Source organism: Piliocolobus tephrosceles, unplaced genomic scaffold, assembly GCF_002776525.5.
Source record: "Piliocolobus tephrosceles isolate RC106 unplaced genomic scaffold, ASM277652v3 unscaffolded_21891, whole genome shotgun sequence".
Classification (NCBI taxonomy): Eukaryota; Metazoa; Chordata; class Mammalia; order Primates; family Cercopithecidae; genus Piliocolobus; species Piliocolobus tephrosceles.
The window spans coordinates 1-10911 of record NW_022304189.1 but is presented as its reverse complement, the minus strand read 5'-3'; the positions used below and the strand labels follow the sequence as shown (position 1 = coordinate 10911).

At 55.3% G+C, this 10911-nt stretch overlaps 1 protein-coding gene across 1 annotated transcript; it reads left to right on the top strand.

The window, feature by feature from the left end:
* Positions 1-1539: 1539 nt before the first annotated feature.
* LOC113221219 (tyrosine-protein kinase JAK3-like) lies at positions 1540-10815 on the top strand. Its single transcript, XM_026450566.2, has 10 exons — positions 1540-1689; positions 5201-5397; positions 5730-5853; positions 6148-6259; positions 6465-6610; positions 7025-7319; positions 7874-7996; positions 8090-8247; positions 9293-9404; positions 10247-10815. Exons 1-10 carry the CDS (start codon positions 1574-1576, stop codon positions 10457-10459), a joined length of 1596 nt encoding a protein of 531 aa, XP_026306351.1. The 5' UTR covers positions 1540-1573; the 3' UTR covers positions 10460-10815.
* Positions 10816-10911: the final 96 nt, after the last annotated feature.

The window sequence follows — 10911 nt, the reverse complement described above, 5'->3', positions numbered from 1 at the left end:
TAGGATTACAGGCGCATGCCACTACGCCCAGCTAATTTTTATATTTTTAGTAGAGATGGGGTTTCACCATGTTGGCTAGGCTGGTCTCGAACTCCTGGGCTCAAGCAATCTTCCCACCTGGGCCTTCCAAAGTGCTGGAATTACAGACGTGAGCGACTGCACCCAGTCTGCACCCAGTCACCACTTGTCAGTTTATTCCTGAAGCTCTACTGCCAGGGGCTCCGATCCTATTATCCTACGAACACTGGCCCAAGTCTCTTTGCATTTGGATGCTGCCCAGGCCTTCTGCCTCTTCCATTTATAACAGCTCCTACTTCCAACCCTCCTGTGGCTCCAGATTATGATCCGGGTAAAACCCACCCTTCTCCCAAAGACCGTGATCCCCCTGTCCCCGCACGATCTTGCCCCTGTTGACCGCCCTGCAGTCCCCTCCCCCTCATCTCACCCCTGCCCCTGGCCTCCTGACTGCTCTTCAAGCTGCTAAGATCATTGCTCTCTCAAGGTCTTCGCCCATCTTGTGCCCTCCTCCTGCAGTGCCCTTTCCCTGGCCAGCTCCCTGTCCTGCCTCAGGTCCAAGTTCCAGTCCGTGCCGGTCCTGACACCCTGGCTTTCTTTGTTATCTGCGATGATTTGGCTCCTTCATTTGCTCATTGTCTCGGGGCCAGATCACAAGTTCCAAGAGGCCAGGCCGGATCCACCTGGTTTTTTTAGGACTGGGCCCAGGGCACCACAGGCAGAAGTGGGTCATTATCTCTCCCTGAGTCTTTTTTTTTTTTTTTGAAACAGAGTCCTGCTCCTTTGCCAGGCTAGAGTGCGGTGGTGCCATCTCGTCTCACTGCAACCTCTGCCTGCTAGGTTCAAGCAATCCTCCCACCTCAGCCTCCCAAGTAGCTGGGATTACAGGCATCACCAGGCCTGGCTAATTTTCCTATTTTTAGTAGAGCTGGGGTTTCATCATATTGGCCAGGCTGGTCTCAAGCTCCTGACTTCAAGTGACCCGCCCACCTCAGCCTCCCAAAGTGCTGCCACAGGCCACCATGCCTGGCTAATTTTTGTATTTTTAGTAGAGACGGAGTTTTGCCACGTTGGCTAGGCTGGTCTCAAACTCCTGATCTCAAGTGACCGCCTGCCTCAGCCTCCCAGAGTGCTGGGATTACAGGTGTGAGCCACTGCGTCCAGCGTCTCCCTGAGTCTTAAGGGAGAAATACCTCAAAGAAGAACTTGACCTTCCTCTGGGGCAACTTCCCTGCTTCCCTCCTGGGCAGATCCAGCCAGGTTTCCTTCCCTGGGTGCAAAATTAGTTCCACTGGGTGCTCAACTCACACATGCTACAAATGGATTAACTGAGGCAACAAGGGGCGGGCCAGAGCCCCCACTTAACAAGTGGGTCTAGAGTCGGCTGAGCCCCTGGTGTGACCCAGACCCTTCTCTGTGTTATCATCAGTTCCCCTGGGTTAGGGGTCTCCAGCAGCCTGTCTGAGCGGGGCGGCTGCTGCAGAGGCTTCCGGAACTTTCTGCCCCTCCTTGGCTGCCTCCCCGCCCCCGTCTCCCACAGGGCCCTGACTTTCGGTAAATGACAGTGGCTCAGGAAACCAAGGGGCCCACACAGGAAGGAGCCGAGTGGGACTTTCCTCTTGCTGCCTCCCGGCTCTGCTCTCCCTTCGAAGGCCCAGGGTCCCTGCCTGCTAGGTAAGAGCTGGTGATGCCGCAGGGCTCTGCCCAGACATTGGGGGAGGACGGTGGTGGCTGGGGATGGCTGGGCTGGCACAGGGTGCTGCCAGGGCAAAGGTGAGCTCGCCTTCCAGGCCTCAGAGGAAAGCTGCCAGACAGACGCGAGCTGGGACTCGCATTCTCCGATTGCTCCCTTCTCTAGACCTCAGATTTTAATAAGGCCCGGAGTTGCCCGCCTTGCGGACCTGGAGGGGTCACTGCGCATGCGCAATGGGGACTGTGAGGTTGAGGGGTGGGAAGAAGGGGTTGGGGGCGGAGTTCCCATCCCCGACCCTCCGAGCCTTCCCGGTCCAGACACAGGGTGCCCGACCATGCCAGGATGTAGAACGCTGGGGATTATAAACGGGATACCGAGGCAGAAGGATAGCTTGAGGCCAGGAGTTCAAGACCAGCCTGGGCAACGTAGCCAGACCCCCATTTCTACAAACATTTTAAAAAAACCAAAAAAAAAAAAAAAAAAAAAAAAGGCGTTTTCTAGGCCCAAACATCACCTCTGACTTCATTGTTTTCGTTCAATATTAAAAAAAAATAATATTTTGTTAAGTTTTTTTTTTGGAGACGGGGGTCTTGCTATGTTGTTCAGGCAGGTCTCTAACTCCTGGCCTCAAGCCATCCTGCTGCCTCAGCCTCCTGAGTAGCTGGGATTGCAGTGGGGTGCCATTGCCACTGAAGCTTTATTTTAAACTTGATTGGGGCTGGGCACAGTGGCCCATGCCTGTAATCCCAACACTTTGGGAGGCTGAGGCAGGTGGATCACTGGAGGTCAGGAGTTTGAGATCAGACTGGTCAACATGGTGAAACCCCATCTCTACTAAAAACACAAAAATTAGCCAGGCATGGTGGTAGGTGCCTGTAATTCCAGCTACTCGGGAGGCCGAGGCAGGAGAATTGCTTGAACGTGGGAGGTGGAGTTTGCAGTGAGCCAAGATCATGCCACTGCACCCCAGCCTGGGAGACAGAATGAGAATCCGTCTCAAAAAAAAAAAAAAAAGGCTGAGCGAGGTGGCTCACGCCTGTAATCCCAGCATTTTGGGAGGCCGAGACGGGTGGATCACCTGAGGTCAGGAGTTTGAGACCAGCCTGGCCAACATGGTGAAACCCCGTCTCTACTAAAAATACAAAAATTAGCCGGGTGCAGTGGTGCGCACCTGTAATCCCAGCTACTCGGAAAGCTGAGACTGAATAGCTTCAACCCAGGAGGCAGAGGCTACAGTGAGCCAGGATCATGTGACTGTACTCCAGCCTGGGTAACAGTGTGAGACTCCATCTCAAAACAAAACAAAACAGCTTGATTGACTAATGTTGAGGGGAAGATAAAGAGGACATGCTGTGTGATTTCATTTCTATAAAGGGCAAAACTAGGCATCATCTCTCTTTGGGAGACATGGGGCTTCTCCAAGGTTCCTGGGACTAGGAATGTGCTCATTCTTGGTCTGGGCATTGGTGACATCAAAGTGTCCCTTTGGTAAGGTTCTTTCCCCCACAAGACTTCCCTTCCCATGGTAACCACCACACCGCTGTGCCAACTGCCCTTCCTGTTTGGTTTAACAGGTGCTTGTTGATCGCTTACTGGCACGTCATCAAGAAGTATACAAATTAATGCAGATTAATTGAGTTGACACTTTAGGCCTGGACTGGGCTCAGCAAAGCGCCTCACTGAGGCTGCTGTGGAGTCAGCCCATTTCACAGCTGCGAAAGCTGAGTCCTAGGGGTCCTAGTCCTCTGGTTGTCTTAAACCTCATTAGGCCACGAGCAGTTTCTCACACCGGTAATCCCAGCACTTTGGGAGGCTGAGGCGGGAGGATCACTTGAGGTCAGGAGTTCCAGACCAGCCTCGCCAACAAGGTGAAACCCCGTCTCTACCAAAAATACAAAAATTAGCTGGGCATGGTGGCATGCCCCTGTAATCCCAGCTACTCGGGAGGCTGAGGCAGGAGAATCACTTGAACCCAGGATGCAGAGTAAGCCGAGATTGTGCCACTGCACTCCATCCTGGGAGACACAGCTAGATCCTGTCTCACAAAAAAAACAAAAACAAAAACAAAAAAACCCTTATTAATGCCACCCCACCCCAGCCCCGGGGCGTTATTTTGGATCATAGTTTTGTATCGTGTTGTTGTTTTTTTTTTTTTCTAGAGATAAGGTCTTGCTCTGTCACCCAGGCTGGAATGCAGTGGTATGATCATAGCTCAATGCAGCCTCAACCTGCAGAGCTGAAGGAATCCTCCCGCCTCAGCCTCCCAAGTAGCTGGGACTATGGGGGTGTGCCACCGTGCCTTGCTAATTTTTTAGAGATGAGGTCTCAAATCCCTAGCCTCAAGTGATCCCCCCGACTCTGACTGTCAAAGTGCTGGGATTACAAGGCATTTTTTTCTTTTTAAGAGGCGGTCTCACTATATTGCCCAGGCTGGTTTCAAACTGCTGGTCTCAGCCAGGCGTAGTGGCTCACACATTAATCCAGCATTTTGGGAGGCTGAGGCAGGCAGATCACTTGAGGCCAGGAGTTTGAGACCAGCCTGGACAACATAGTGAAACCCCATCTCTACTAAAAATACAAAAAAATTAGCTGGGCATGGTGGTGCCCACCTGTAATCCCAGCTACTGAGGTGGCTGAGGCACGAGAATCTCTTGAACTTGGGAGGCGGAAGTTGCAGTGAGCTGAGATCACACCACTGCACTCCAGCCTGGGCGACAGCACGAGACTCTGTCTCAAAAAAACAAAAAACATAAAACAAACTCCTGGTCTCAAGCTATCCTTCCTACTTGGCCTCCCAAAGTGATGGGGTTACAGGTATGAGCCACTGCGCCCTGCTGGAACATAGGTTTTTGTTTGTTTGTGTTTGTTTTTCCCGATATTTTCTTCAGATCTTCTTCATTCAGGTCAATTTGAGTGACCTGCTTTTTCTCCCCGATTTTTCTCAGGGGACTCGAAGCCCCACCACTTGCCCCACCCAGCTGGGCGCCCTGAGCGCTGAGGTTTCTAAGGGCAAGTGAGCGAGAGGGTGGGAGGTGTTGGGAGCTGGGAAGCAGGGAGTCAGTTTCCTCCTGGGCCCATCCCAGGGAGGCTTTCCTTCCTTCTTTCTTTCTTTTTCTTTTTTTTTTTTGAGACAGAGGCTCACTCTGTTGTCCAGGCTGGAGTGCAGTGGCATGATCTTGTCTCACTGCAAGCTCCGCCTCCCGGGTTCAAGTGATTGTCCTGCCTCAGCCTCCTGAGTTGCTGGATTACAGGGGCACACCACCACACCCGGCTAAGTTTTGCACTTTTTAGAGACAGGGTTTTGCCATGTTGGCCAGGCTGGTCTCAGGCTCCTGACCTCAAGTGATCCCCCTGCCTTGGACTCCCAAAATACGGTGATTACAGGCATGAGCCGCTGTGCCTGGCCTCCATTACTCCTTTCCATGCCCTCCCCGCTCAGAAGTCCAGTCCTTTCTGAGCAGGACTGAAGAGCTTTTTCTCTCTGTGGCCCAGGCAAGTTGCACTCATGGCACCTCCAAGTGAGGAGACACCCCTGATCCCTCAGCGCTCCTGCAGCCTCTTGTCCACGGAGGCTGGTGCCCTGCATGTGCTACTGCCCGCTCGGGGCCCCGGGCCCCCCCAGCGCCTATCTTTCTCCTTTGGGGACCACTTGGCTGAGGACCTGTGCGTGCAGGCTGCCAAGGCCAGCGGTGAGTGCATCCCTAGTAGATCAGGCCAGAGGGAAGGATAGGGCTGTGTGGGGCCAAGATTGGGAGCTGGAATAGTTGCCTGCAGAAGTCAGCATTGGAGCTGGGGCTTTGGGGGATGAGTAGGAGTTTGGTAATGGAGAAGGGTGTGCAGAGTGAGCCTCTGAGGCAGTGGGAATGGCCTGTGCAGACTGAGAGGTGTGATGGCACATGAAGGGAACAGCTGGTCATCTCTTGAGGTATGGAACGATCTGGATGGTTGGGTATGATCCTGGGACTCCTGAAGCCACCAATGGGATGACTCAGGAGGGAGCTGATGGGACTGTCCCCGGTAGGCATCCTGCCTGTGTACCACTCCCTCTTTGCTCTGGCCACGGAGGACCTGTCCTGCTGGTTTCCCCCGAGCCACATCTTCTCCATGGAGGATGCCAGCACTCAAGTACTGCTCTACAGGATTCGGTAGGAAGTGGCCCCCAGCCCCCAGGGATTGTACAATTTTATCATCTCCTTGCATTTCGAGGTGCCCACACCCCCGCCCCAGGGAGGATATGATCACTACCCTTTTCTCAGATGAGGAAACGGAACAGAGAGGGTGGGTCACTTGCCCAAGGTCACACAGCAAATTAAAGGTACAAGCTGGGCTCTGTGAGGCCTCTGCAGAATCTGTCCCCCCCACCCACCCCACCACCATACTGTCACTCCTACTGAGGCTGGGTTGCACTTTCATCCCAGGGTTCTCTCCTCTCCTAACAGCTTTTACTTCCCCAATTGGTTTGGGCTGGACAAGTGCCACCGCTTCGGGCTACGCCAGGATTTGGCCAGCGCTATCCTTGACCTGCCAGTCCTGGAGCACCTCTTTGCCCAGGTGAGGTTCTGCCTGGGGTTTGACCCAGGGGTTGGGGGCCCAAGGGACGACATCAGGGCTGGCTTGCAATCAGGTGGGGCCTCGTCTGACCCTCCCTGTGGCAGTCCAGGGGTGGGGTCAGCCCAGGATTGAGGGGGTCTGCAGGTTAACATCAGGGCTTGAAGTTGGGTAGCCTCAGTTGATGCTCCCTGTGGCGGCCCCCCAGCACCGCAGTGACCTGGTGAGTGGGCGCCTCCCTGTGGGCCTCAGCCTCAAGGAGCAGGGTGAGTGTCTCAGCCTGGCCGTGCTGGACCTGGCCCGGATGGCGCGAGAGCAGGCCCAGCGGCCAGGAGAGCTGCTGAAGACTGTCAGGTGAGAGCCACCAGACTGTGGAGACGCCTCTGTTTGGGAGTAAACAACGTGGGCTCCACTGGGGCTTTGCCGGGCTCCCAAAATGGAGTTCCCCTCAAGCTTTCAGGGTGTTCCTATGACCCAGGGCCTCCCACGAACCCAGCCCTCTCCACCTCCAGGCTCCAGCTGGAAAGACACCTGACCTCCCCCAGCTAAAAGGCCTGTGGGGTCCCTGTCCGACCTGTGGGCGCCAATGGCCCTCCCCTACTCTGAGGTCCTGTCCCCATATCTGACCCTGAATGAGAGTCTGTATGTGCCTCTTGCTCCAACTGGGGCCGCACCCCAGCCCCTGGCCTAAAGCCTGGGTTTGTGTGTGTCCCCGCGGTGACTCCTCCCGACGCTGAAGACCGGCTCCCTCCCCTCCAACCCCCGCAGCTACAAGGCCTGCCTACCCCCAAGCCTGCGCGACCTGATCCAGGGCCTGAGCTTCGTGACGCGGAGGCGTATTCGGAGGACAGTGCGCAGGGCCCTGCGCCGCGTGGCCGCCTGCCAGGCCGACCGGCACTCGCTCATGGCCAAGTACATTATGGATCTGGAGCGGCTGGATCCGGCTGGGGCCGCCGAGACCTTCCATGTGGGCCTCCCTGGGGTCCCTGGTGGCCAGGACGGGATGGGGCTGCTCCGCGTGGCTGGTGACGGAGGCATCGCCTGGACCCAGGGAGAACAGGAGGTGAGGGCGGACCCTCCGCTGGGCGGGGCCAACGTGGGGTGGGGCTCGGGAGGGGCCGGAGAGTGGGCGGGGATGTGGGGCGGAGCCAAAAGGAAAGAGATGGGGAAGTGGGCGAGGCTTAACGAGGGGCGGGGCTTATGAAGGGAGGAGACTACGGGAGTGGGAGGGGCAAGATGAGTGAAGGGTGGGGCTGAGCGACGCCGGAATGAAAATGGGAGGGGTTGAGGAGGGGAGTGGGTGAGTGGGCACTGGAACGAGGCAGGACTAAGAGACGGAGTGAGGCTCCGAAAGCTGGGAGGCTGCGAAGTGGGGCAGGGATCAAGGAGCGGGGTACCAGCAGAGAGAAGGAGGCGGGGATTGGCAGAGTGGGTGGGAGATGTTTGGGGATGGGCAGGGGAGGAGTTGAGAGGGTTAGAGTTGATAGGAGGAGGCACGGCTTGGAAGGGTTGAATGGGAAAGGGGTAGGGAAGGGGATGGCGTGGTTTGGGGGGCTCATGGGCATGGTTTGGTGGGGTCCAGCAGGGCCCCCACTTCGGTATCCCCCTCCTTCCCAGGTCCTCCAGCCCTTCTGCGACTTTCCAGAAATCGTAGACATTAGCATCAAGCAGGCCCAGCGCGTTGGCCCGGCCGGGGAGCACCGCCTGGTCACTGTCACCAGGACAGACAACCAGATTTTGGTGGGTGCAGGATCCCCCTCCCCTCCAGCCTTATCCCGAGGGCGGGGCCGGCACCCTCTGGTTGCACTGGGCTCTGACGCTTGTCCCTTGCAGGAGGCCGAGTTCCCGGGGCTGCCCGAGGCTCTGTCTTTCGTGGCGCTCGTGGACGGCTACTTCCGGCTGACCACGGACTCCCAGCACTTCTTCTGCAAGGAGGTGGCACCGCCGAGGCTGCTGGAGGAGGTGGCAGAGCAGTGCCACGGCCCCATCACGTAAGAACCTGCCCCCCATTCCCGGCCTCTGCAGCCACGCAGAGTGTCGGTGCTTCAGTGTCCTCACCTTCCAGGAGCCCTGGACAGGGGTCAAGTGCTCAAACCACACCTGCCGCACAGTCAGTGCTCAGTGAAGCTGAAGTATTCCTTCTGCTGCACAGGGTGACCACTACTCTCTCTCTCTCTCTGACCCCAGGGCCATTTCCTGGAGATGGATAAGTCGCCCACCTTCACCTATAGCCTCTTGTTTAATCTCCCAGGAAGGGCCAGGCATAGTGGTGCACACCTGCAATCCCAGCACTTTGAGGAGCCAAGGCAGGAGGATTGTTTGAACTCAGGAGTTGGAGACCAGTCTAGGCAACAAGAGAGACCCCATCTCTACCAAAAAAAAAAAAAAAAAAAAGCTGGCTTTGATGGTTGACCTGTAGTCCCAGCGACTCTGGAGGCTGAGGCAGGAGGATCATTTGAGCCCAGGAGTTGGAGGCTGCAGTGAGCTGAGATTGCACTCCAGCCTGGGCAACCAAACCGAGCAAGACCCTGTCTCTATTAATACAAACAAACAAACAATCTCTCAGGAAGACTCCAAGACTTACGGCCGGTTGTTTTTTTTTTTTTTTTTTTTTTGAGATGGAGTCTGGCTCTGTTGCCCAGGCTGGAGTGCAGTGGCGCGATCTCGGCTCACTGCAGCTTCCGCTTCCTGGGTTCACACCATTCTCCTGCCTCAGCCTCCTGCGTAACTGGGACTACAGGTGCTCGCCATCACGCCTGGCTAATTTTTTGTATCATTAGTAGACACGGAGTTTCACCGTGTTAGTCAGGGAGGTGTTGATCTCCTGACCTCGTGATCCGCCTGCCTCAGCCTCCCAAAGTGCTGGGATTACAGGCTTCAGCCACCACTCCCTGCCCGTGGCTGATTTTATGAATGGGGGGAGAGTATCACCTGGCAAGGATCCCAGAGCTACAGAGGTACCTGAATTTGAGCCCAGGTCTCTCTGTCTTCTTCTGTTTCTGACTCCTCCCCATTCCCTTTCACCTTTCCCCACAGTCTGGACTTTGCCATAAACAAGCTTAAGACTGGGGGCTCACGTCCTGGCTCCTATGTTCTCCGCCGCAGCCCCCAGGACTTTGACAGCTTCCTCCTCACTGTCTGTGTACAGGTCGGTCTACAGCTAGGGTGGGTAGTGGAGGGCTTTCTGGAGGAGGTGACGTTTGAGTTGAGATTTAAAAGATCAGTCAGCATTTGGTTCCTGAAGAATAGGAGGGAAAAGACACCCTTAGTGAACAGAACAGCATATTCAAAGGTCTAGAGACTGGAATGAGTTTGTGGTGCTTTAGGAGGAAGGACTGAGACTGGGCATGGTGGCTCACGCCTGTAATCCCAGCATTTTGGGAGGCCAAGGCAGGCAAATCACCTGAGGTCAGGTGTTCGAGACCAGCCTGGCCAACATGGTGAAACCCTGTCTCTACTAAAAATACAAAAATTAGCTGTGCATGTTGGCACAAGCCTGTAATCCCAGCTACTTGGGAGGCTGAAGCAGGAGAGTCACTTGAATCTGGGAGATGGAGGTTGCAGTGAACAGAGATCATGCCATTGCACTCCAGCCTGGGGCAACAAAGCGAGACTGGTCAAAAAAAAAAAAAAAGGCCTGGCACAGTGGTTCACACCTGTAATTTCAGCACTTTGGGAGGCCAAGGCGGGTGGATCACAAGGTCAAGAGATCGAAACCATCCTGGCCAGAGTGGTGAAACCTTGTCGCTACTAAAAATACAAAACTTAGCTGGACATGGTGACACACACCTGTAGTCCCAGCTACTCGGGAGGCTGAGGCAGGAGAATCGCTTGAACCCAGGAGGCGGAGGTTGCAGTGAGCCGAGATCGCACCATTGCACTCCAGCCTGGGTGACAGAGCCAGACTCCGTCTCCAAGAAAAAAAAAGGAAGAAGGACTCAGAGGAAAAGTGTCGCTCACTCCCACTCAGGGTTCACTCTTCTTTTGCAGAGCCCCCTTGGTCCTGATTATAAGGGTTGCCTCATTCGGCGCAGCCCCACAGGGACCTTCTTTCTGGTTGGCCTCAGCCGATCCCACAGCAGCCTTCGAGAGCTCCTGGCAGCCTGCTGGGATGGGGGGCTGCACGTAGATGGGGTCGCAGTGACCCTCACCTCCTGCTGTATCCCCAGACCCAAAGGTGAGCCCCCTCCTCCCCTGAAATGAGTGGCTGATCTGGGACCCTGGCTTTCTATGTCTGTGACAACTCCTGTGTGGGTGGCAAATGGCAGAAACTGCAGATCAAGGTGGGTTAGGGAAGAAAAGGTGATTTATTGGCTCAGGAAGTTAGAGATATATAACCTTTAGGTCTGGCTTGATCTAGGCACAGCTAGATGTGAGCCATGTCACCTGCACCTAGTCTCTCTCCATCTCTCAGCTCTGGGTGAATTTCACTCTTTGACAAACTCCTCTGATGGGATAACTCTGAGATGTGAGTTCTTCAGAGTCTCCCAGAATCCCTAATAGAACCGAGCTCTGGCCGGGCGCGGTGGCTCAAGCCTGTAATCCCAGCACTTTGGGAGGCTGAGACGGGCGGATCACGAGGTCAGGAGATCGAGACCATCCTGGCTAACACGGTGAAACCCCGTCTCTACTAAAAATACAAAAAACTAGCTGGG